Source organism: Pelodiscus sinensis, chromosome 8 (assembly GCF_052426305.1).
Source record: "Pelodiscus sinensis isolate ZL-2025 chromosome 8, ASM5242630v1, whole genome shotgun sequence".
NCBI classification, from domain to species: domain Eukaryota; kingdom Metazoa; phylum Chordata; order Testudines; family Trionychidae; genus Pelodiscus; species Pelodiscus sinensis.
In genome coordinates this window covers 69,991,310-70,017,979 of record NC_143059.1, presented here as the reverse complement: position 1 = coordinate 70,017,979, position 26,670 = coordinate 69,991,310, and the positions used below count along the sequence as shown (strand labels likewise).

At 43.6% G+C, this 26,670-nt stretch overlaps 1 protein-coding gene across 3 annotated transcripts in view; it reads right to left on the bottom strand.

Annotated features, from left to right (window-relative positions):
- CFAP43 (cilia and flagella associated protein 43) overlaps positions 1-26,670 on the bottom strand; it is a 91,371-nt gene that overhangs the window by 443 nt on the left and 64,258 nt on the right. For all 3 annotated transcript variants that reach the window (XM_075935526.2, XM_075935527.2, XM_075935528.2), the window contains 14 exons: positions 23,986-24,192; positions 19,398-19,487; positions 17,578-17,655; positions 15,974-16,099; positions 14,263-14,382; positions 14,075-14,182; positions 11,678-11,764; positions 10,918-11,006; positions 9,929-10,136; positions 8,592-8,704; positions 7,422-7,584; positions 5,533-5,697; positions 3,693-3,773; positions 1,930-2,083 (listed from right to left, as the gene is read on the bottom strand). In XM_075935526.2, the coding sequence (XP_075791641.2) occupies positions 1,930-2,083; positions 3,693-3,773; positions 5,533-5,697; positions 7,422-7,584; positions 8,592-8,704; positions 9,929-10,136; positions 10,918-11,006; positions 11,678-11,764; positions 14,075-14,182; positions 14,263-14,382; positions 15,974-16,099; positions 17,578-17,655; positions 19,398-19,487; positions 23,986-24,192 (1,789 nt within the window). The remainder of the gene's footprint in view (positions 1-1,929; positions 2,084-3,692; positions 3,774-5,532; positions 5,698-7,421; positions 7,585-8,591; positions 8,705-9,928; positions 10,137-10,917; positions 11,007-11,677; positions 11,765-14,074; positions 14,183-14,262; positions 14,383-15,973; positions 16,100-17,577; positions 17,656-19,397; positions 19,488-23,985; positions 24,193-26,670) is intronic.

Sequence of the window (26,670 nt, the reverse complement as noted above, 5' to 3'; positions counted from 1 at the left end):
TCTCTACCAGAAGTTAGCTATTGTTCACTTCTGGGGAAATTTTGCACTATTGTGTGCATGTGTAATTAATGAGCTGGGCGTATTTTGGGCAGAAGAAAGCTTTTGCTGGAATGTTCCTGCCGTTTTGCCTTTTCCCCACAAGAGGGTTCTGTGGTGCTCGAACACAGCTGCTGCTTCCAGCCAGTTAAGGAAAAGAAAGACTTAGCCTACTTTCTTCACAGCAGGTAGGTGAGGAGACAGGATGGGGGGGGATCATATAGGCACATGAGAGCAAGTGGGGGAGCACAGACTGGGATGGGATGAATGGGAGTAGAGGCACAGGGCCATAGGTGGGTGGGAGGTGCAGGACCACGTGGGCAGAGGGAGAAGAGGTCAGGCAGAGGGCTGGCACAGACACATGGGGGAAAAAAGAGGAGGGTGCAGAGTCACATAGGAATAGGGAACCACATGAAGAGAGGGGTGCAAGGACACATGGGGAACAAGGCAGATGTACCTGGCTGAATATGAGACCAAGAAGAAACTCCGTAAGGGTATGTCTACACAGAAGCATTATTCCGAAATAACAAAGAGCACGTCTACATTGAAAGCCAATATTTTGAAGAAATGGTGCACTGGAGGACTTCTTACTCTGACTCCTGTAATCCTCATTTTACAAGGAGTAAGGGAAGTCAAAGGAAGAGAGTTCTTCGATTTCCTGCTGCGCAGATATCGCCAAAAGCCAAATTAAGCTATTTTGACAAGCTACGCAATTGACCCAGCTCAAGTTGCTTAGTTTAATCTGACTTTTACCTTGTTATGTAGATGTGCCCTAAGAGTCCCTCCCCGCCCCAGAACGGAAAACTGTTCTACACTTTTTCCCACCCATGTCAAACCTCCAAGTTCACATCCAGGCTCCTTCCCAGCAATTACTCCCTGTTCCTCAGCTCCATTACCCCTGACTACAAGCCTTTGCCGTGCTTCTAAAAGGGTGTGGGAAATGTGGTTCTGTACTGTATTTGAAATGAATTACTACTCAAGAGTTCTGTGTTAATATGTCTGACAAGGAATCTATTTGTCAATAAACATTTTCTGAATCTTTTCGTTGTTTGAATAATACAGACTTGCGTGCTGACAGGGATTTTGCAATAAATGACCAAAAATCATTGAAACTGGTGGGATTATATTGCTATTTTAGGTAAATAAAATATACAGAGTTTTGCAGAATTAAAAAATTGTGCACAGAATTTTTAATTTTTTTGGTTCAGACTTCCCTCAGAAGTAAGGATAAGTCCTGCCTCAGAGTGTATCTTATTTCAGTGGCTAGACTTGCAGAAGAGCTCATATTTGGGACAAATTTTTGTTCTTGCAAATATATTGCTATTTCTGTTTTGCCCAGGCACAAATGCTGAGAGGAGGATAGGTGAATTTATTTTTCAGAGATGTTAAAATCATTGCACCTTATTCTCTGCTGATGCAAATGGGAATAGTTTTATGACTTCAATGGGGTTTCACCAGCTTATACTAACAGCAGTAAACTAACGAGTTAATACAAGCAAAAATCTCAAGTCTAGACACAGCTGGTCCTCGAGTTGCGAATGGTCAACTTACAACCGTTTGCAGTTACGACCAAAGCTGTCATAAATAGCAGACTCCAAGTTACGAACACGATCTGCGCTTATGAACAGTGCGCTTGCGTGTAACTCTAGGGGGTCCAACTTACAAACAAACCGAGTTACGACCAATTGCTTGGTCTGTAACCGGTTCGTAAGTCGGGGAGAGGCTGTATATCCCTTACAGTCTGATGGACATAGACATTTTAATCTTAGGCATGGTAATACTGTTTTGTCCCTGTAGTGCTGTTAATGGAGAATAAGATTGACCCGCTTTAGAGCTGTATTTTATGAATGTCCTTTACTTGTGACCTAAAGTGTGCTACAGAACATGACTCACCAGCTGCTTCAAAGATGTGCCGCCTTTCTGAAACCGACACAAGCATTTCTTGCAGCTCCTGGCTAAGTTTGTAGTTTGCTTGTTCCTTTAGACAGATTCGCTTCTCCAGATCTTTAAATATTTTCTGACGGTTCTTCATATTCTTCTTGTGCAGCTGTCCATTTCCAGATGTATAAAGCAAATATGCAACTTTATGAAAGCTGCCTGGACAAACTTTAATGGAAATCTGTCAACTAACGCACACTGGGGCTCACTTTGCTTTTATATTTGGCTAGTTAGTACAATGTCACTTCATTTTACACAGCACCTTTCATACAAATCGTATCCCAATTTTAGGGAGTTCCAATATAACCACTAGGAAACAAATAAGAGGTATGGGCCAAATGAAAAAAGACTTGAAGATGAAATAAAGAGGGGGAGATGCAGGAGAACTATCCCAGATAGCAGGATCTACAGAGAAAAAAAGTATCAGAGGGGTAGCCATGTTAGTCTGGATCTGCAAAAGCGACAAGGAGTCCTGTAGCACCTTATAGACTAACAGATGTATTGGAGCAGAAGCTTTCGTGAGCAAAGACCCACTTCGTCAGATGCATGTAGTGGAAATTTCCAGAGGCAAGAAACAGGCTAGAGATAACAAGGTTAGTTAAATCAGGGAGGATGAGGCCCACTTCTAGCAGAAAAAAAAGGCTCTTCTGCCAACTTGCATGAAATTGTGTGAAAGGATAGAGAGGAAGGTGGCAAATGCCACAGCTGTAAGGAGGATCTTAGAGAAAGTGGGAGATGGCTACTGTATGCTGGAGGAAGTCCATGGATGATTTATAAACAAGGGCAAATTTTGGATGAGACAGTGGATGGGAGCTGGGCTCATGCTTTTTTGTATGTAGGCGGACAGCACTATGCATGTGGAGGAGCTTGGAGAGGCTGGATATGAGAAACCCATACAGAAAGCGGCGAGGAGTCCTGTGGCACCTTATAGACTAACTGAGGTGTAGGAGCAGAAGCTTTCGTGGGCAAAGACCCACTTTGTCAGATGCATGTAGTGGAAATGTCCAGAGGCAGGTATAAATATGCAGGCCAGAATCATTTATACCTGCCTCTGGAAATTTCCACTACATGCATCTGATGAAGTGGGTCTTTACCCACAAAAGCTTATGCTCCTACACCTCAGTTAGTCTATAAGGTGCCACAGGACTCCTCGCTGCTTTTGCAGATTCAGACTAACTCGGCTACCCCTCTGATACTTGACACCATACAGAAAGCTCTTTCAGTACAGAAAGCAATAGGAGGTGTCAAAGGTTGGGGTCAAAGGATAATACCAAGGTTAAGAAGAGTGAGGGCATTTGGGAGGTCTTCATTGAAGAGGGAAGGAAGGAGTTGGGTTGAACAAAATGGTGCTACTCACAAGTTCATTTGTTCAGTTACAACACATTTACCTGGCCTTTTTCACCCTGCCCCCCCTTCCCTATAACTTGCCCCTTCTGCAGCATGAGGGAGACTCTGATGCACATCTGCCTCTAGTCCACCAGGTTACAGCCCCATTTCTGGTTTCTCCAGAAAAGAACCTTCTCCTCAGGGCCTGGCTGCACTTTCCTCTGCAACTGCTGGTACCTGGACACGCCATTGGTGGCCCCATGAAGTCCTGAGACCTGCTCACCAACCTCTGGCTGGGGGGAGGGGCCTTTAGATGGGGGTGGCTTTGTACCCTTCCCTCCTCCCCCCCCCGACCCCCAGGACTCAATAGGTACAACACATTTAGGATTTACCTTGTCCATAACGCCAAGTGTCTGCTCCATTATAGAAACCTGTTGAGTGATGCGGCTGTCATAGTTTAGTATCCTTAGGAACTGCAGAATTAAACAGAAAAATCAGACTATTAGGTATCTGAGTGTTTTTAACCATTTCGGGATCCTGCGTTGGCAGCTATGTTTTATGAAACTTAGAAAAACATTTGTTTTAATCTTGCATAGCACAACGCATTTTATAAATAATAAAATTAACATTTCTAAGATGTCTTAGATGCTGCTTGTGTACTTGAACATTCTATTCAAGTTCACGTATGCTTTATGTATTCATGTACATGTGTTCATTGTCAACTCTAATATACTCTATCGTAAGTGTGTCTGTTGTGAGAAGCAGCTCTCAAACTCTGTAGTCTCCAAGACTAGAGGTCTTAAAAGGAAGCCCAACAGTTTTGGTGACCACGGTTCTGGAGATTATGCTCTACATAGCAAAGGAACGCTTTTACCATTCCGTCTCCCAGTGACAGAATCAGGCTGACAATCTGTTTACACTGTGTTAATTAGTTATGATACACTCCCCAAGCCATGTTCATGAGGGAGAATGCAAAATATTTCTGCCTAATCTAGCTAGACAGTCTGATGTCCCACAGACAGTCTAACAGATGGTACCTTTGAGAGAGAATCCTTTTTCTTTGCAAACTGACCCCCATATAGTTCTGAATTTTACTTTCATGGTTATTTTTCTAGATAATTTATTCAAGTCTCTCTGGGAGACACCAGATGGTAGCATATTATTTGCCAGGATCTTGTTGTCAGGTGGAAAATATGAAATAGTCTTATATAACTCATGACCAATAGCATGCAGTTTGTAGATAACTTGTCCACTTCCTGGTTCAGGTAAACTTGTTGGGCTCACCCAGACAGATAGCAAGGCTCTGCTTGTGATTTTGCAGCAAGAACTTTACAGCTTAGGGTTGATACTGTATTCTTATGTTGGCATCAATCCTAACAATCCCCCTTTTGCACTTCTAAAATAAAAAAAAAGGTTCCTTTTTTTTTTTTTTTGGTTTTGTTTTAAAGAACAGCACACTGATAATGTTGTGATTTTCTGTGAGATACCAAATGGGGTCACTTCAGAGCTCTCATTGAGATCAAGAATGTGTTTACTTTAAAAATGAATTGGTTCAGGCTGATTCCTTGCTTTAGGTGCCAGTATGGATACTAGAAGTTTAGAACCAATTCTGCCCTCAGCTACGCCTAGGCTTACTAGAATTCATTTTTTTAAATAAGTTTTTGTTGTTAACTATTTAATATAATGGGAAATTAAGTGTGTGGCTGGGTAGGGCAACACTGATAGCAGTGTGCAAGGGAGGCTGTTGGGTCCTGGCCCAGCAGAGGAGAGCCCCCCAGCCAGGGCTGTGAGGAGATCGAGTCCGTAGCTCAATGGCTGCTTCTTGGGGCCAGTTCTGCATACTCCATTGCTGAGTGATTGAATGGGCCAGTGACAGTACAGCTGTAGAAGGCTCCCTCGTGGCCATGGGTCCAGTGACAATAGATCCATATGGGAGTTAAGTTGCAGGGAAGTCTGCACTTGCTGACTGTTATTCATGGGAGGTTTTTTTACGGAGCCGGGTCTGTTTCTGAGTGTCAGGTGAAACTGACATTTATCAATGGCTAATGATTTAAATAGAATCTTCCCAAGCCTAATTACCCCGTACGAATCCAAAGACTTCAGAGACAAAGCAAAATTTAGTCCTTAACATTAAATTGTTGTGCTTGTATTCCCAATGAAAGAATACAAATAACAATAGAAACATGGCAACAGCCTTCCTCCATATAAAAACTCAATTGCAGAGTTACTTACTAGCTGGTGATCTCTTGAAACGTGCAGTTTTTGAATATCCCGAGCCTTCTGGTTAAGATCTTCCATCTGCATCTTCATTTTTTTATGTTCCCATTCCAACTGAAATATCCCTTTAGAGAAGTCTTTACTTTCCACCATGCTAGCAATTTTCTTTTCTCCTTGAGCCTGAAAAATAGAGCTTAATTTAAACACATGTTATGAATTACGGAATATTTTTCTTCCAATTTATAATTTCAGTCATTTTAATATGTCACATTGCAATCCTTTAAGAAGGCTAGTGGTCAGACAGACCACATGTCAAAAAAGGACACAATATTAGGGTATGTTTACACTGCAGTCTTCTTTCGAGAGCGGAATGCAAATGCAGCCGAGCAAAATTGCAAATGAAGCGCAGATTTGAATTTCCCATGCTTCATTTGCATAATGGCGTCCGGGTGCTTTTTCGAAATACCCTATTTTGAAAAAAAACCCCATTGTCTAGATAGGGTTATTTTGAGAAAATACCCTTCTTTTGAAACAACCTTACTCCTTAAAAAATTAGGTTTAAGAGTTAATTCAAAAGAAGGGTTTTTTCTCTAAATAACCCCGTCTAGACAGTGTTTTTTTTTCAAAATAGGAAATTTCAAAAAAGCGCTCGGATGCCATTATGCAAATGAAGCATGAGATTTGTAAATTTGCGCTTCATTTGCAATTTTGCTCAGCTGCATTTGCATTCTTCTCTCAAAAGAGGAATGCAGTGTAGACATACCCTTAAGAACCATCAGGAAAGGAACAGATAATATGATAGAAAATATAATGCCACTATATAAATCCGTGGTATGGCCATACCTTGAATACTATGTGCAGTTCTGGTTGTTCTGTCTCAAAAACATACTGGAATTGGAAAGGGTAACAACAATATCTAAAGGTATGGAATAGCTTCATATGCAGAGAGATTAAAAAGTCTGGAGGCTTTTCAGCTTGGAAAAGAGATGAACAAGAAGACTTATGACCAAGATCTATAAAATCATGACAGGTGTGTAGGAAGAGAAAGGAAGTGATATTTACTCCTTATAATAGCAGAACCAGGGTCACCAAATGAAATGAATAAGCAAACAAACAAAAGGAAATACTTCATACAACATATAGTCAACCTGTGGAACTCATTGCCAGGGGATGTTGTAGAGGCCAAAACTCATAACTGGGTTAAAAGTATTAGATAAGTTCCTGGTGGATAGGTTCATCAATGGCTTTTAGCAAGATGGCCAGAGATGCAATCCCATGCTCTGAGTACCTAAATACCATGAAAAACCTGGGCTGAAGCCCTTATATAAAGTGGGAGAACACACAGGTATTGATTGACGTTTAAAACCTTTAAAAACCCAGGCCTAAGCATTTCTCTACAATATATGAACTTATCCCAGTGTCAGATAGGTTGCAGTTACCACTGAAGACTATATCCAGTAGCAATAAAAAGCACATTTTTATGCACTGCAGATGCCAAGAAAATAACTTTTATTTATATAAAAGAGGAATCACGTAATTTTTGAAAGTTTCACTATAACCCAACATTCAGTTACCTGTCATGACTGTACAATTAGGGAATGTAGAAGTGGTGTACAGTATAGGATATTAATGATCTATATGCAGCATATATATAATGAGCATAGTGCTTAAAGATGCTGCTTTTCCATTGATTGGTGTTCAATGTAACCTTTACATTAGAGATTTTACAGAACTCAAGGACATTTCAAAATAAAGATTACAACTGAGCCCACTGGTGTATGTCACTTCATTAAAAAAGACTAAATCACGTATTACAGAGATATCAAACTAGATAAAAGCTGTAGTGGCCAAAGGGAAATCTATTCATTTAAAGCCCTTCATTTCCCCCAGAAAATGTAAATTACCCGGATTGTGCAATTCAGTTCTTCAATCACACTCTTGTGAATGAGAATAGCATCAGTGTAATCTGGTATTAGCCCAGGAACACTCTCCAATTCCACCTGTCCTTGTTTCAGCAGAAGCTGGATAGTCAAATCCAATTGAAACCTCATCTTCTCCTCTCGTAGGCTAAAATTGCAGAGAACCCATAGCAGTTTTTAGTGATTAATAAAATGCTTGTGTTTTAAATCTTCTCTTTGATCAGAGGGCAAAAGAAAGATTAGGAAGTCATCTATAAACTAGAATCACTCCAATGTCCATAATTCTGTGTTTGCCAATGACCAAATGTATGTTTCAGCAAAGGTTTGCTGCCTCACACTCTGTTTCATCCTTTTTGCTCTTACAATAAGTGTTTTGCACGTGACATCCTACTTCTTTCCATGCAGACTGTGTTTTGTCTTCGCTGCCAAGTCAAGCAGAAATTACACGGAAGAAAGCCCATAGTGATCAAACAAAACCTTCAGCAATAATTCTAAAGGATTCCCCCAAACCCTTCTCCCTCCTAGTCAAGTACATGTCTTTCTGTATCAATTATCTTCTTAGACTTTGTTCCCAAATAATACTCCCATCTCAAAAGTGGTGAGAACCAGATGGAATACAGGTTGAACCTCTCTGGTCCAGGATTCTCTAGTATGGCAACATCTGTGGTTTGGCAGGGCCACAGATGATGCTGGACCTGAGAGCTGCAGCAGCTGGGAGAGGGAGCCAGCTGGAAGTGCAGCGGCAGAGGGGCTGGCAGCCGGGAGCCCAGCCAGTGCTGGCACTGAAGCCTAGTGGCCAGGGTTGGTGGCTGTGAGGGGAGCCTGGCTGGGAGACCCCAGAAGCTGGCAGCAGAAGAGTCAGAACTGACCTCGCCTAGTCTGGCTAACTCCCTCGTTCGGGACCCGTCAGGTCCTGAGGGTGCCAGACCAGGGAGGTCCAATCTGTAGCAGCTGACAGCCTGGGAAGAATACAGCATTACATGTCTGAACCTTGAACTGAAGTGAAGGCTCTTTCAGAATTAGACTCTCAGAGGAGTTTTGGAGAGAAGCGTGATGCAGTGCAGCGCTCTCACTTCTCTCCAGACTTTCTATCCTGGGTCTGCAGAGGGCTAACATGTAGGTGAATGTGAAAGAAAGAAGACTAAGCAAAATTACATATTGAGCTCGTTTAGAACTTTTTCAATGTCCATCTTGATCTTTTCATCATCATCCATCCTTTTCTGGAGAAAGGCCTGCATCTCTGCCAGCGTCAGGGCTTTCCGCTTCACCTAAACAAACACACACACACACATCACCACTGCTGAACACACTGACCTCTGCAAATGTGGAGGAAACCCTTTCATGGGAGACAAATTTTGCTCATTTTCCACAAGAACAGATTTTTAAGAACTGGATAGGGGAGCAGGCTTCCTTCCTGACTCCCTATAAAGTCCAGGTATAGCCCTTACCTGATCTTTGAAAGTTTACCCCTTACTAACGCATGTGTTGTTCCTATGGAAGGAAAGTCTCGTTTCCTTCTCACTTCAGCAAAATGAAAGAGACCTGAGCTACATCTTGGGATATTTAAGGTTGACATTTTGGTGACCTTACCCTCAATTAATAGGGTAACAGGCTGTTTCCCCGCCTCCTGCACCCCCATAGTGGCATGAACAGACTCCACCAGCCAGTAGAATAGAGGGAGTTTATTGCTTCTCCAGGATACAGCACAGCACAGATGTAATCTGGTTACAGGGCAGGCCTAGGATGCCTCAGCCCCCCTTGAGATGGAAGAGACTGGGCCCCTAAATCCCAGCCTGTTGCTTAGGCTGCTTCCTCCATGAAACCAGACAGAAACTAAAACTCTCTTCCAGCCCTGCCCCCCAGCCAGGTGTTGGTCTCCGCCTTCCTCCCGTTGTCTCCCTCCCTGGGAGGCTGAGCCTGGGTGTCTAGGTTAATATACATTTGGGAGAGTCAGTGAGAATCTCCCATCACAGCGCAGGGGGACCCTGGGTCACAGAGCAGACAGCCCCCCACTACGCCACACAGGGCTTTCAATCAACATGTTAGGATTTGCTCTTGATTTGCTCTAGGAACCATTCATCGGTGTAAATAAACGAAGCAGGTTTACATGCAAGCTGACAGGTGTATAATGATATAAAATACATTGATGATTTCCTTTTGTTTTGGTGGTGACGGGGAAAGGAGAATGAGGAGGGATCTTTTGTGACTGTCCCTGTTACTTTCTTTGGAGGATAGCAGGATGTTGCTTCCTTAGAAGCAACGCACACTGCTCTGTGTCTGCTGGAAGAGGGAGCTCTGCTAAAGAGTGATGACTACTCAGCTCAGCCACATCCTGGAAGTGAACTAGGGACTCACAGATCACCTGTGCTGGGCTGCCCTTTGCCTAGTCCTCGGAACTTGATGCTCTGGGTTAAAATCCCAAAACATCAAAGGGTATGTTCCAAACAGTAAAACAACAGCAAAGAAAATCTGACGGTAATCACACGACATACCAGCTGTTCACTTTCCACTTTGGTTCGTCTAGCCAAACAGAAACGTTGCCAGACAGTCGGGTCTAGTCCCTCAGGCATGTTTTCAGGGCTATCCATTTCATCTATGGCTTTCATTAAATGGGCAAGTGCTTCTTTGTAAGCTCTGGCTGAGCCTGGCCGGTCTCCATAAGGGTTTGCAGTGTCAAGTTGCATCTTGATCTTCTGGGCTCTGGTGTCCCCAGCCATGGCATACATAGTAAAACAAATGTTTTATCTTTCTTCTAACATAGAACAAGGTCTCCTAGCACTAAAAACACTTCACACCACTATCTTAATTTCCGGCAGTGTGCAATGGAAAATACTATTTAAAAACATAAAAAGGCATGTTTTAGGTGGTTGTTTATTAATCATAGAATCATAGGACTGGAAGGGACCTCGAGAGGTCATCGAGTCCAGCCCCCCGCCCTCAAGGCAGGACCAAGCTCCGTCTACACCATCCCTGACAGATGTCTATCTAACCTGTTCTTAAATATCTCCAGAGAGGGAGATTCCACCACCTCCCTTGGCAATTTATTCCAATATTTGACCACCCTGACAGTTAGGAATTTTTTCCTAATGTCCAATCTAAACCTCCCCTGCTGCACTTTAAGCCCATTACTCCTTGTCCTGTCCTCAGAAACCAAGAGGAACAAATTTTCTCCTTCCTCCTTGTGACACCTTTTTTAGATATTTGAAAACCGCTATCATGTCCCCCCTTAATGATTCTGATCATAATCTAAATAGTGATATGTGGAGAGAAGATCGCTTGAAAAGGTCTGTCATTACTATCAACAGGATAGTTGATCATCAGCAATGATTAATAGCCATTGTCATTACAGAGGTGCATAAACGGATCAGTAATCAATGGCCTACTGCAAACTAAGAGACTTCACAGAGCTTAGAAAATATAATCTCCCATCACGTCATAAAATATCATGTAGAAAATGGTTTGAGTGAAAGGGGAATTTTACCTTGGTCGGCGTTTGTAAAGTTTGAAAAGATGATCAACGTGATGTGCAGGGACATCCGAAAATTCCTTTCTAAAGCCACGTTCCAGAATCTAGCAAGAAAAAACCCCCACAAGAAAACATCAGCATGCACATGTGCTAGAAATATAGACTAAGGATGAAGCATGCGAAAAGGCAGTAGGGCAGGGCGGGGCAATAATTTTTAACCAGGGCCACATCAGAAATTTTTGAAGTGGTCCTGGGCCGTCCCAGAAAGGTCAGGGCCAAGACACTTCCATGCTTCCTCCACCCCCACAGATTGTGATTGGTCTAGGGTTGGGGGAGTGTGTAAAGCCTTTGTCCCCCCCCTCTAGGTACCCTTTCCCCTGGTGGTGGGAGGAGACTTCACATGCCCATCCCCGTCCTCATGCCCTGATTGGCCTGGAGGCGGGGGGAGCGTGTGAAATCTCCTCCCACCCTGCCCCCGTCCTGCAAGGAGTATGCAGTGCTTAGAAGTGCTGCACCCCTTGCAAGGCTAGCAGGTTAAACGCAGGCAGTGGTCTTGGCACTTTGCGAGACATGGTCCTTGTCCAAGAAACTTACTAAGGCCTGATCCTGTGCCAGGCAAGTATTCCCACTGACTTCAGTGTTGCATTAATCTGTATGGAAGACTCGTGCGTAAGAGCGCTCCTCAACTAAATACTGTGTATTCCTAAGGAGGTTTAGTAATGACCCCTTTTCCCTCTGCAATTGCATCCTGCTTGAGCACAGGACTAGAACTTACTTTGTCTTCTGCTGCCAGGTTGTCATAGGTCTCTCTGTAAGCATCAACCTGGGCTCGCACAACCTGCACTGCCTCTGCAGTACTGAGCTGTAACAAAACCAGGTGGGTGTCAATAACAGAGCAACTGGGATGCCAGTCACAGATATCACACCCGCTGACAAGTTATCTTTTCTCAGACTCAGATGCAACAATTGGATTAAATTCACCTCTGGTGTAACATGCTCCTAAGCCAGGGATGGGCGATACATTTTGATGGGGAGGGCACTCCAAGAATTTGGTAAGTGGTCAAGGGCTGCACTTTTCTCTGGAGGAATGTGCAGAGTCTGGGATGGAGGTTGGATGCAGAAGGGAGTTTGAGGGGGGGAAGGGGGTGCAGGAGAGGGTGTGGAGTCTGAGAGGGAGTTTGGGTGAAGGACCAGGGTTGTGACCTGGGGCAGGAGATGGGAGAGGGTTCTGACCTGGACAGGGAGTGCCGAAGGAGGTACAGAGGGTTTGGGTTATGACTTGAGGTAAGGGATTGGGGGCAACAGAGGGTGCAGGGTTGGGGAAGGGGTGTGGGTGCAGGAGAGGAGTCTGGCATGGGGAAGTGGTACAGCAGGGGGGCCAGTGCCTGGAAGGGATTACTGACCTGGGGGAAGAAGGGTGCAGAGGGCTTGGGTGGTGACATGGGGCAGGAGGGGGTGTTGACCTGTAGCAGAGAGTTAGGGTGCAAGAGGAAGTGGAGTGCCAGTTCTGACTAGAAGACGCTTATATAGGTGGCTCCCAGTCAGCAGCCCACCAAGACCCTCAGGTAGGCTCCCTGCCTTTCGCAGCCCCAGACCGTTCAAAGTTGTTGGCTGCTGCGACCATGTGCCTTTGAGCATTGTTTGCCCCTTGCGGGGGGTGCAGAGGGGGAGAGAATTTGCACACAGCACAATCCTCACACCTCCCATTGGCTGTATTTTGCCCACCCCTGCCCCAAGCAGACACCACAAACAGGATTCAATACAAATTGGATTCCTGCAAAGCTTTCTATGGTGCGATTCAGGATGCAACGTAATGTATTGATAGTAGTTCCTGGCTGCCTGAGAGTCTGCCCTGCTCCCTGAAAGGCACGACAGGTTAGATCAGCTAGTGCAAGAGATCCCTAGCTTTGCAGGTCTGTTGAACTGGTCCAATGACAGATTAATAGGTGAGCATCCAGGACAAAGCAGTCAGAATTTTGATAGTACAGGCGGAACCTCTCTAGTTCGGCACTCCCTGGTCCAGCATGATTTTACTTAGCCGGATGTCCACTTATCACGGGTCTGGCCAAGTTTTGTGCTGTCCTGTAGTTTGTTTACAGATGCCAGTCTTGGCTCTCAGTGTCCTATGCTGTTACTTAGCTCTAAATTACTACTACGTCTTCTCAGAGCCCAGCAAGTAGTGGAAGTGCTGGTTGCTAAATATAAGTATGTTTTTATCTAATTTCCTTGTGCCAATAAGGTAGAATTGTGGAACAACACTAACACTTTGTTATGAAGAGAACTGATGAGCCTTGGCTAGGTACAGGGATATACAGGGTATATCAGTACAGTCATACATTATTAAGCAGCATTGCAAACATTGTTCCATTTATTCACCTCAGCAAAATAAAAAGAGACTCACTTGCTACAATATTGACAACCTGAAGTTTGGCAAATTCTCAGGTTCAGTACCCACCAGGTTCTGATAGCGCCGGATTAGAGAGATTCATCCTGTAGAACCGTGGTGTCCAACCAGTTCTGAAGCAATAGCGTCTATAATGGCTACTGTTATAGCAATCTAGCCGCACTCAACTGGCCAAATAGCCACATGTGGCTAGTGTCTAGCGTGTAGGACACCATGGCTGTAGAATATTTGTAGTCCTTTGTATACTTATGTCTAAGTGCAGACATATTTGTATTGAACTCCAGTCACTATGTTGGCTTATATATGGTGAGTCGGTGGGCAAACCCCGATAACTTCAGCTTCAGGAAATTAATTCAAATGTCTTCGAATGTAGCACTTCTTTAAGAAAGATGGCAACATTAGATATCCTTTTGTGCAGGTTCTTGTAGCAACCTGCATAAAAGGATATAATGGTAGCATTAACAGTGCTATCAGACAAGTTACAGACTCCCACTGACACACCAAAATACAATCGTTGACAAATAGAAGCATATTCTCTGCATAGTATGGAAATTTGCACAAGTAATTCCAGACACGCTAAGAGAAGTATGTACCCAAGAAGATGTGCTTTTATTACAGGAGTCTTCTGCCACCATTTAATAAATAGCTCAACAGATGTACAAATCATGGGGGAAATTATTGGTGGCAGCTTGAAGAACATTTATATTTGTAAAGAGCAGGTTCCATACGAAAATTGTTGGAACCCTATAGTCTAAGTACTGGCTTCACCTTTTGTTTCCGCTTCTTTTCAAGGAAGTGATTCAGTCCAGCTTCTCTTGTGCTCAGCTCTTCGTCCAACAGCAAAGAGTAAAGGAGATTGTTTATTTTGAGTTCCTCCTGGGAACAATTGTGAGGAGAAAGATCAGCAATCTTGCAGCTTGGGCACGGAGATACTAACTCTAAGATCTCTACTTTACCTGGTATATGACCATCTCTGACTCAACTTTCCGCTCAAAGAGCTTGGTCACAACGTCGTCAAAAGTTTGTGTTGTTTCCTGAATGGAGGTTTGAAGTTTCTTCAGTTCAGTTTCTAGTGTCTGGAGCCGGAAGGGGAAAGAGAAGTATTAAAAGTTACAAGACTGTGCATGCCTTTAAAAGTGTGAGTGGGTGGAGAGGTGCACGCATAGTGAGCACTTTGGGTAGGAACCATCTTTGTGTTCTATGTTTGTTCCGTACCACAGTGGTCTATGACTGGTGCCCTTAGGGTCTACTGAAATTGAATGAATGAAGTGATTACACATCTAGAAAACAAACCATAAAATGTTGACAATGGCTCTTGTATTTACATCATTAGACCATTCTCCTTCAGAAGCCATGAATGCTAGCTTGACTATCTTTTGCTAACGTGGAAAACCAAGATTAAAAAAAAAATCTCCACAAATTTTAGTCGTGTTGGTCTGACAATATTGGAACTGATTTGTGAGGTGCTGAGTTCCTATAACTCCTGTTGGAGTTAATGGGAAATAAGAATCATATCCAAACCAAGTCTTTTAAATCAAAGCTTTAAAGTGTGTGGCTATAAGGTTTTTATTTATTTATTTATTTATTTTTTAGAAAGAGATTACAAAAATAGCTTTGACCATTGACTTCCACTGAAACTAAGGAGCCTAATAAATATCAGAGGGGGAGCCGTGTTAGTCTGAATCTGCAAAAACAACGAGAAGTCCTGTGGCACCTTATAGACTAACAGGAACCTAAATAATTTTTAAGAATGGGGCTCAGGAACCTAAAACACTTAGACACTTGAAAATATTACCTAAATATTAGTTTTTTATTCCAATTAGAACTAGTAAGCTGAGAAAGAATTATCTAGGTTCTATTTTTTTCCCCTTCTTCCCTTCCTTCCTTCCACTCCTTAACTTTTGTCTCTTGTTCCTTGAATATTTTTTTTCTTCTTCATTCCAAAGGGCATTGGGTTAAGAAACAAAAGGAGGTGGGGGAATCTCCCGAAGATAACAAAACAAATTCAGCTACATTTTGGGGAGTCATTACTTAGTGATGCTACTACATGCAGAAAGAGCCCAGATGTGTTTAAACCAGGCATGATCGGTATTGGAGTGTGCTGCACTTCATAAGATCAGGTCCTGTATTTCCACCATCACATAAAAGTTATTCTTCAATAACAAGTATCAGAGACAATGTTGTAGGACAGGAGCAAAAGAAAGGATCTTTCAGCCAAAAGGGGCCAACAAGTGACACATTGGGAATGAGGGTGTTGCAAAGCTGAATGTTCTGCTGCCCAAATTCCTCTTTGAACGATAAAAATTGTTAGACCATGTGCATCGGATATTCATATTTCCTGCAACTCAGTTAATGGATTTCCAAACATCCTTCTGGAAATATTTGTCCATTTGTGATGGAAAGGAATGATGCAATTTCATCAGACGTGGAATGTGCTAGTTATTATAGGTAAACGTCATCTTTTCTTCTCTAAATTGAGACTTCTACAATGCCATGAGTAAATGTTAATTTTTAACACACTTATGGGCCTTTTTTATTTTATTAAAATAAATCTTTTCTCCACCCACCCTCAAGAAACCAAGAGGTCATGTCATAAATCCTGAGAAAGATCAGAAACTGTGTTTAAGAATACTGAACAAAATCATTCCTTTTCTCGTTTCATTTTACCTTTCTGTATTTTTCCCTTTCTTCATTTAGCTCCTTAACTTTTTTCTCGTATTCTTTGAATATTTTCTTTTCTTCTTCATTCCACAGAGCATCAGGTTTAGAAACAAAAGGAGGTGGGGGAATCTCCTGAAGATAACAAAACAGCCATACAACACATGAGCAACATCGATTTCCATTAAAGAGCACCAAGGAAAATAACCTACAAACACCAGTAAGCAACCTCCAAAACAGTATGGTGAGCTTAATCTTAAGTCAAGTCTATACTAGACCCAGAAGGTCAGCTTAAGAGACACAACTCCAGCTACATAAATAGGGTAGCTGGAATCAACATATCTTAAGCTAAGTTTGGCGCTGTCTTCACAGTGGGAGGTCAACAGGAGCAAATGCTCCCATTGGTTTCAATTGCTCGTTGTGAATCGAGGAGGACCAGCAATGACTGGGGGCACCCTCAGCATTCAATTTAGCGGGTCTTTACTAGACCCGCTAAATTGAATGCCAGAAGATTGATCTCCAAAGGGGCTAGCAGAGACGTGGCCTTCGTAGCAGCTGAAAGAACTACAGAAGTCATGGGTCCAAAGAATGTATATATCTGCCTCTGATCTGGCCTTATTTTATGTTCCTTGACTTCCTGGAGTAACACTAGTGTTGAACCTGCAGCATTTACATGGGATGGAGCATTAACTACACTGATTAGCAGCACCAATGGCTGTGGTGTGTGTAACATGGCCATTTTCACTTGCATTCTCTCCCAAAAAATCATTGGATACCACACAATTCCAGTGAGGTTTTACAGCAAGTTCAGTTCTACTATTATTGCTAAAAGATCAGTTTTTCCATTATGAATCCCTTAATTAGCTCCTAGGCCAAGGTGAACTTTCATTTCCTGAAAACACAACAGCTTTAGACAGAGCACTTGGGTCTATTTTACCTTTTTACCCTGGAGCACCATTTTACTTTGATAGCAGATGTTTTCTCCCTCTACTATTGCAGCAGGCTTCCTTTGCTGAAGAATGTAGAGGGAAGCAGCCCCTTCTAAGAACAAGGCTAAAACCCCTTTATTAATCGGCCATTAAAGAAGTAATATAAAGTCAGGTCTCTATACTTGCTATTCTGCAGCACCTCTGAAGCAAATGACGTCATAACAATAAATTACTATGGTCACTGCTAAATTTGGGTCTTTTAGAATCATCTGATTTGAAAGGAACTATAGTAGATTGATCTTCCTATCTATTTTCCTTTACAGTGGAAGAATTGATTCAGTGTCCCTAAATTATCTCTGTTAACAAGGTGCAGTCTGACCTGGAATAGCTCCAGTTAGAAGAGTTCCACAACCTCTTTTTGCTTGTTCTATTGCTTAACTCTGGTAGAAATATTTGCACTGCCCGCGAAAATTCAGATTTATACAAAAATATCAAAGGTTTCCTCTTTCAACACAATTCTTCTGACAAAACATTTTCCCAGGACTGGTGCTTAAGGCAAATTTTCACCATTTCTGTCTCTTTTAAACTCTTGGAATGCCCATTAGAGTTCAGAAATGGTGAATTATATTTAGTTCTAATCACTGCAACTGTTACTTTAATCATACGAGAGAAACAAAAACTCACGATCTTCAAGATGTCATCCTTTTTGACTTCTAGGACCCCGCCCATCATGTCATCAAGGGCACGCAGCCTTGCAGTGTTCTGGAAAAGATAACCAATGAAAAGAAAATGCTGCAGAACAGGGTACTTGGGATATTCAGGCAGGGATGCTGGAATCTTTCACCTTTACGGCGCCAGTGAGAATGGTCACCACTGAATGGAATGCTGTTTGGTGACCAACGTGAAATAAATTAGCAATCTCAGTGTGATTCGTGGAGGACAGATGCCCATATATCAAGTAACTATCACTACAATAGGCAGCCAAGTTTCCTTCAGACTGGAAGTTCTTTGAGTGCTTGTTCATTTCCATCCCATGTTAGGTGTGCACTGTTGCTGGAGATTTTTTTCCTGAGCAGTATCCAATGGATCCTGGCAAAAGTGGGTCTCTGATTCTTGGCTCAGTGGACAATGGCCTGTGCAGGTTCAGTGATCTTTTAGGAATCCATGGGGTTTCTTCCCTGTACTAGGCCTTCCCTACAGATGCTCATACGTGCGGGTGTCTGAAAGACGGGCTCCTCTGTCACACTGACCGGCACCCAACCCATCTACATAGAAAGGTTAGAAAGGACCACACCATTCTGTAAATCTACACAGCTATTTGAGGCAGGATGCAAGGTCTATTCATTTCAGCCTGGGAATTTCGTCCTGACTCACTTCCTGCATTTGCACGTGCTATGAGGAGGTGAGTATCCCATCATCAATAAGAGCTCTGGCTTTATTCGGGGGTGTTTTTGGCCCAAGACCTGATCCAGAACATTTGCAGGGCAGCAACCTGGTCATTGGTACATACCTTCTTCACCCACTGTGTCATCACCCAGCAGGCCAGAGATGGTGCCAGGTTTGATAGAGCAGTGTTTCAAACCATAAGTCCATGAACTCTGAATCCACCTCCTTGGGTACCACTTAGGAGTTTCCCAATGTGGAATGGATACAAGCAACCACTCAAAGAAGAAAAAAACGGCTACTGACCTTTCCATAACTATTGTTCTTTGAGATGTGTTGCTCGTGTCTACAACCTACCCTCCTGCCCGTTCATCAGAGTTAGCTGGTAAGAAGGAACTGAGAAGGTGCAGGGCTCGCTGGATCCCTTATACTAGCACCTGTGTGCACATCACTAGAGCTGGCCTGAGGGATACCACTCTGGCAACTGTGCATGCAGCGTGCACACACCTAACGCAGAGTCGACAAGAGCAACACATCTCGAAGAACAGTTATGGAAAGATTAGTAGGTGGCCAGTGCATTCACAGGCATGACTAACTTACTTACTCTTATAAGGTGGGCAAGCTGTTGGCAGGTTAGCATGAGAGAAGGGTCCATTGTCACTGCCTATGTTATATCTATTCTATGGCCAGATCTTTCTGAAAGGCTACTGCAGATACCTACTTTTTAAAGCCATAAGGGACCACTGTGATCACAGTTAACTTCTTCAAAATACAGGCCAAAAAGCCTCACCCAAAATTGCTGCATCAAGACCATAACCTTTGATTGAGCTACAGCATATCTTTTAGAAAGCTATCCGGCCTTAAAATCTGTCAAGCTAACACTCCCCACCAATGCTATTTAAAAAAAATAAAAACCACCCCTAACTTAAACCCTTCTTTTCTCCATAAGATCTCTATTTAGTTCTGACTATAACGGATGGAAATGGACAGTAATACATTTAATTGTAATGATAATCATTCCCAAGTGCTGAGTGGAATGTACCAATACAAAAAAAAATTCTTAAACAAAATTGCAGCTAATAGAATATTTAGCAAGGAAAATACTACTTCAACAAAAGTACCATAGCAGCAAGACGTCTTTCCATTTCCAGCTTAGCCATCATCTCCGCTTTTGCTCTTTGCTCTGGGGTGAGGTATTTTTCAACTTTAATCTGTGAAGACAAAAAGACTGAGCTCACATTTTCCTCTGGGTAGGTTCTTTCATAGACCTGACAATTGGGGTGTGTCTAGACTACATGCCTCCTTCGACGGAGGCATGTAGATTAGCCAGATCGGAAGAGGGAAATGAAGCCGCGATTAAAATAATCGCGGCTTCATTTAAATTTAAATGGCTGCCCCGATCTGCCGATCAGCTGTTTGTCGGCAGATCGGGGGAGTCTGGACGCGATGCCCCGACAAAGAAGCCTTTCTTCATCGACACAGGTAAGCCTGGTTTCACGAGGCTTACCTGTGTCGATGAAGAAAGGCTTCTTTGTCGGGGCATCGCGTCCAGACTCCCCCGATCTGCCGACAAACAGCTGATCGGCAGATCGGGGCAGCCATTTAAATTTAAATGAAGCCGCGATTATTTTAATCGCGGCTTCATTTCCCTCTTCCGATCTGGCTAATCTACATGCCTCCGTCGAAGGAGGCATGTAGTCTAGACACACCCTTAATGTTTAGAAAAAATATAATAATATGGGCTAGTGTGCTTATTTTTCATATCACTGGTCTACAGTAAAATTCTTCAAAATGTTCATTCTCTTGTGACTACATGTAACCGCCACCAGGCGGATTTGAACCTGGGACCTGTGGAGCTGAGTATAGGAGCCGCTACCCTCTGAGCTAAAAGCCAGCTGACTCCCAGCCCATGCTGTAAAGAGGTCTCTTGATCTTAACTGTTGCTGTGGTCTCGGTACCACTTGCGTTGCTCAGTAACCGCACTAGGGCTACGTCTAGACTGGCATGATTTTCCGCAAATGCTTTTAACGGAAAAGTTTTTCCGTTAAAAGCATTTGCGGAAAAGAGCGTCCAGATTGGCACGGACACTTTTCCTCAAAAGCACTTTTTGCGGAAAAGCGTCCGTGCCAATCTAGACGTGGTTTTACGCAAGAAAGCCCCGATCGCCATTTTTGCCATCGGGGCTTTTTTGTGCAAAACAATACCGCATTGTCTACACTGGCCCTCTTGTGCAAAAGCATTTGCGCAAGAGGGCTTTTGCCCAAATGGGAGCAGCATAGTATTTCCACAAGAACACTGACAATCTTACATGAGATCGTCAGTGTTCTTGGGGAAATTCAAGCGGCCAGTGTAGACAGCTGGCAAGTTTTTCTGCAAAAGCACTTGCTTTTGCGGAAAAACTTGCCAGTCTAGACGCAGCCTAGGTGTTTGGGTTACATACACAGTACAGCTTTCTCTGAGCATAGTCCAAAAGCCATGCTCTAAATTAATAAAAACATAAACTCTTTTAATTTTTTCTTCTTGTAGGTTGTGTTTTGTGCATTATGCATCTGGGTTTTCTGGTATCAAAATGGAGGGGACTGGAACATCTCCCTCATACAACTAGCCTATCTAAAAATCACACAACCCTATTCCCTTCCTTGTATCCAATGTTCTATTTTTTTCCATCCATGTATGGAATACATTTTGTTATGCGCACTAAGGTATGTGCAGATGTGCACCATCAATAAAAAAACACAATTTCAGCTGTTGCCATCTGTGGGTGTGTGGCTAATTAACTGGATGACATTTGAATCTCTCCTGGATGGCTGCCCAAGCGCACAGTTTACAGAGAACACGGCTTGTATCCCTTGATTGCCTCCTTTATCTGCTGCAGAATCAAGCTCCCTCACCTCCACGGTTTTGTACAATTCTGCCCTCAGCTACAGTGCAACATTTGTGACAAACCTTGAAAGGCTTCGTTTCTATTCTAGATCTAGAACTCTTGGACTCTGAGTAATTTCTACATTTAGCAAAAATACCACCACTAGTATGTACATTGCACAAAACAAGCCAATGGCATGATGTGTGTTTCCAGGATTGACATGATGATGTAGACCAAGGCTACTTAACTTTGGAAGCCCCAGGGGCCACAATGATGCACATGCCGAGGGCCACAACTTATGTCTTGTTGCATATACATGCAAATATATGCAAATAGCTTCTTTCATACTGACAGGCATGAATACAAAGATTAAGGCAAGACTACACAACACGCAGGCCCCATTTAAGTCAGTTCTGATTATATTAATAAAATATAATATTTACCCGATTTCCACCCATATGGCAGCACTTTTAATGAGCAATGACAGTCTGGGAATTAAAATGCATATCAACAGAAGACCATTATATTGACTACTTTTTAGTTTTGGCTCCCACCCGCACGCTGCGTGTTGAGTAGCCCTGATGTAGAGGAACACATGAACCTGAAATGAAAGAGGATCCTACAACCAAATTCATTTTGGGAGAGAAGAAAAAGAAAAAAGGTAGATTGGATAAATAGAGAAGCATGTGCCAGGAATTCTGCGATGATTTCTAACTTGCTAGTTGAATTTAGAAGTACTATGCTAGCCATGCTTTGACACTAAGGTAATAGGTGCTAAAAACTGCCACTTTGGGATCACTCTAGAGAAAGCAGGTGATTGCCTATGAAGACATCACATTGAAAAAACAAATGTATGAAACAAGACAAGGGATTTTCACTCTTATGTCCTATCACAATCCTTCATTGGTTAGCACAGGAGTGGGCAATAATTTTTAATGGGGGGCCACGCCAAGATTTTGGCAAGTGGTCAAGGGCCGCATTTTTACCGAGGGGGTGTGGGGTCTGGGACAGAGGTTGGTACAGAAGGGAGCTTGGGGGAGGAAACTGAGATGTAGGAGGGGGTGTGGAGTCTGAGAGGGTTTGTCTACACTAGCTCGTTAATTCGAGCTAGGTAGGCAAATGAGGCAACCGGAGTTGCAAATGAAGCCCGGGATTTAAATATCCTGGGCTTTATTTGCATGTTCCCGTCCGGTCACCATTTTGAAATTTCACTAGCCCGAACTCACTGCCGCGCAGCTACACGCGGCAGTGAAACGTTAATTTGAACTAAGTCCTTAGTTCGAGTTAACTGTTACTCCGGTCGCCTCATTTGCCTACCTAGCTCGAATTAACGAGCTAATGTAGACATACCCAGAGGGAGTTTGGGTGAAGGAGAGGATTCTGGCCTGAGGGAAGTGTTCTAGTAGTGGGTTCAGGATCTGGGTGGGAGCTGTGTCGTAGGTAAAAGGTGTGTAGAGGGTTTGGGTGGTGACCCGAGGCAGGGGAATGGGATGCAAGGCCAAGGAGGGTGTATGAGTGCCGGAGAGGAGTCTAGCCTTGGAAAGGGTTATAGGTAAGGGTGCAGAGTCTGGGAGGGATTCTGGCCTTGGAGAGGGTTATAGGAGAGGGTGCAGGGTCTGGGAGGGAGTTGTGACCTGGGGGAAAGGAGTAAAGAGGTTTGGGTGGTGTCCTGAGGCAGGAAGTTTGGGGGGGAGAGGCGTTGGGTGCCAGAGGCAGGCTCTGGCTGGGAGGTGCTTACTTAGGTAGCTCCCAGCCCTCAGCCCTCAGCCCTCCAGGAACCTGAAGGCTGCAGTTGCAAGCTACTCCACCAGCTTTTCTCCCAGTAAGGTGGGGGGGGGGGGGGGGAGAAGGGAGTGAGAAGGCTTCACTGGCTGTCCCTGCTGCCAGCACAATTTCTCAGTTCCTATTGGCCAGAAACTGGGAGATTTTGCTGGGGGGCAGGACAGAGCACAAAGCCTCCTTCCTTGCTCCCAGCGTAAAGCTGCGCTGTGCATAAGGGTCCCAGCAAGGCAACTGCGGGCCAAGTCTGGTGGCTTGGCAGACCAGATTTGGTCTGCTAGCCGCTTCTTGCCTACCCCTGGGTTAGCAGCAGCAACAAGTGTAACTATCTGATGGCTGTACAGTGATGTATGTGAACCAAAGTGGTGATTTCAGTCCAGAATCTAGTGGCTAGATATCCACTTCACAATTAACAGTCTGGGACTCAGAGATGAACAGGAAACTAAGCCGCGCTCTCTCTACCACAGGGGCGTTACCTCAAAGTCAGGGTTGAGGCTTGTTGTCCAGGCAATACAACTATCTGAAATTCCTGTCCAAGCCATGCTGTGGATAAACAGAAGGCTTTGTTTTCAAGGGATGAAACAAAAAACAGGACTATGTAGCACTTTAAAGACTAACAAGATGGTTTATTAGGTGATGAGCTTTTGTGGGCCAGACCCACTGAGGAAGTGGGTCTGGCTCATGAAAGCTCATCACCTAATAAACCATCTTGTTAGTCTTTAAAGTGCTACATAGTCCTGTTTTTTGTTTCAGCTACATCAGACTAACATTTCTATCACTTTTCAAGGGATGTTAGTCTAGCATCTTTAAAAGCACTGCTTTTAACTTCTGCGATTTTCGCAAATTTCTTTCCACTTCTACAGACAAAATTATCTAGAATCAATCCTTCCTTCCCAAACCTGGAAAGCCCACGGTAATGCAGAGTTCCCAAAATAATAAATGTGTACCTGGAAATGTCACTTTTATGGCTACTTTCTTTATCCTGACATAATGGATTGAAATGATGGAGAACCGGAGAACTAAGTTTGCCCCAGTGGATAAAAGAGAACGATTTATTATTCAGATACCTCTGAATCCTGGACAGTGAGAGCTCGCTCTGGTATTTCATCATCTGTCAGAGCTGGCTCCCAGACCGCCTCCTGGAGCTCGAGCTGTTCCACGATTTCTTGGATCCTCAGGTTCCTTTCCTTTACACGCGCAATCTCCTGCTCCTTCTGTCTAGCGACGGTGCCAAACTCCTTATTAAATGCAGTTTTCACCTTGTAAATGATGTCCTGAAATACCACACAAGCAAAAGGCAACAGTGGCAGGGTCATGTCCTTTTTGACTGGCTACCACTCACCAACTAGTCAAAAGACAGGAAACCAAGTGTGTCACCCCTGTCATAATAACCCTAAATGCAAAAGTCTGGCTTTAGGAAGCCTGTGAATGCTAAAGGATATGGGGAAATTGGCAAGCAGAGCTAAAACTTAGTTCTTCTGATTTCTTAGAACCATTCCATTGATTTTCTGAGACCTCCTTTTCATTGGGCAAGGCCGTGAATAAACACCCTGTCAAAAATAGATAAAAACATTAGGCAGACATTGGTTTCTAACTGGTGAATATATGATTGGAGATTATGATAGGGCATAAGCACAAGGCAGCAGCGTTTAAGTTGTGTGGACAATCTTAATTTTATTTCCTGCTTTTGAGTACTATTATCTGCCAATTTCAAATTGCTTCCGAATGGAACAGCATTATATAGTACATGTTTATGCACATAAAGGGTACGTCTAAACTACATGGCTCCGTTGACGGAGCCATGTAGATTTGTTGTTTTGGCAAAGGCAAATGAAGCCGCGATTTAAATGATCACGGCTTCATTTAAATTTACATGGCTGCCGCGCTGAGCCGATAAACAGCTGATCAGCTGTTTGTCTGCTCAGCACGCTAGTCTTGACGCTCCCCTGCCGACATCAAAGCCCTTTGTCGGCAGCCCCGGTAAACCTCATCCCACGAGGAATAACGGGGCTGCCGACAAAGGGCTGTGATGTCGGCAGGGGAGCGTCTAGACTAGCGCGCGGAGCGGACAAACAGCTGATCAGCTGTTTGTCGGCTCAGCGTGGCAGCCATGTAAATTAAATTGAAGCCGCGATCATTTAAATCGCGGCTTCATTTGACTTTGCCTATCTGTCTAATCTACATGCCTCTGACGACAGAGGCATGTAGTCTAGACACAGCCAAAGTAGCAGTGAAATGAGTGTTCCAAGTGTGTGAAACAAAGCAGAGTCCCATGAATGATTTTTAGAAGTCTGTATTCTAAGTAGATAAATTCTTTATTCAGTTTCTGTAATTTATTTCAACGAAGGGAACTGGATTATCCAGAAGAAAAATATTCATCTTTCTTCTTATTTCCTATTGCACTAGAATGAAACATAAATCAGTGGCTGAATTAGGCTACTAAATACATGTTTCAAGATGACTAGCCACATATAATTTGTGTGTAATGATAAATATTTTTGTTAATGATTATCTAACCTACTTCTGGCATAATCAGTAATAAAGCCATGTGGCAGATGAGAAGCAATGAAGCAGCAAGGTGACCCACCATGTGCAGCTGTTAGTGCGTCCCTGTGCCTTTGATCAGAGAATTTCAGCAGCAGTGTGTGTCTGGGTCGGGTCTGCGCTACCCCCACCTCACACTGCTGTCAGTGCTTATCTAGTGAGCATAATCCCACCCACCCTTGATTCATTCTCCACTTCTGAGTCTGGAAGCTGAACTCCAAAGTAGAGGGGAACACTTACAGGGACACCCATGTTGGAGAACATCAGTTACTGAACAAGGTGAGAAACCACCTCCCCTTCTTTGAGGAGCGTCCCTGTGGGTGCTCAATGTCCCACATTGGATGGAAGGGGCTTCAGAATTGCCTGTGTAAGTGTAGCAGTGTCAGGTCTCACCTCACTCGATTGTCCCATTTTGGCTAAGTGTGGATTCCTGCACTGCCTTCAATCTTCAGCCTTTCAGCTACTCAGTCCTCCGGCCAAGTCACACAGTCCTGTGTAAAAGCTCAAAGCCTTTTTGGGGTATAAGCCTAATAGGGGGCCATTCTAGTGCCCCCTGTAGAGTGTCTCTTTTCTCTTACTTTGGTTCCTCATTCAGGAGCAAGTGGTGCTCCCAGAACCTCTCCTCCTGGAGACAGTTTCTTGCCCCTCTCTCACGGCTTTTCTTCAGTTCATCAATTCTCAACAGCTCTCTGCTGGAAGCTGTCTCTGGATCTTTCACCTCTGACTTCCCTTCCATGTCTGGGCTGCAACTGAGTTCCCTTCCATGTCTGGACTGCAACTACAGCTCTTTTTGTAGGCCTTCCTGGCCCTTGATTAGCTGGTTTCTTCCCAGCCCTTCTAGCCAGCCTGGAGGATTTCTCTATGGCCCTTTGTAGCCATAAGGGTTTCGTCCATCCCATCATAATAAGCAATGATAACACTGTAAGAGCTAGGAATGCATCTGATCTTGAACTTCGGTTGATTGCGTAGTGTTTTGTAAAAGTGTGTGCAGAAGCCCAAGTGGCTGTTCTAAATATGTCTACGATTGGTACATTGTTTAGAAAGGTTACTAAAGTTGAAGAGGATCTGGCACAGTGAGTTCTGATCTTCAATAGGGACTACAGATTCTTTTGTTGATAACATTGTCAGAAATACCTGAGCTCTATTTAAACAGACTCTATGTAGAGAAAGTGGATCCTTTAGAATGATCTGTAGTGGAAATCAAAGCC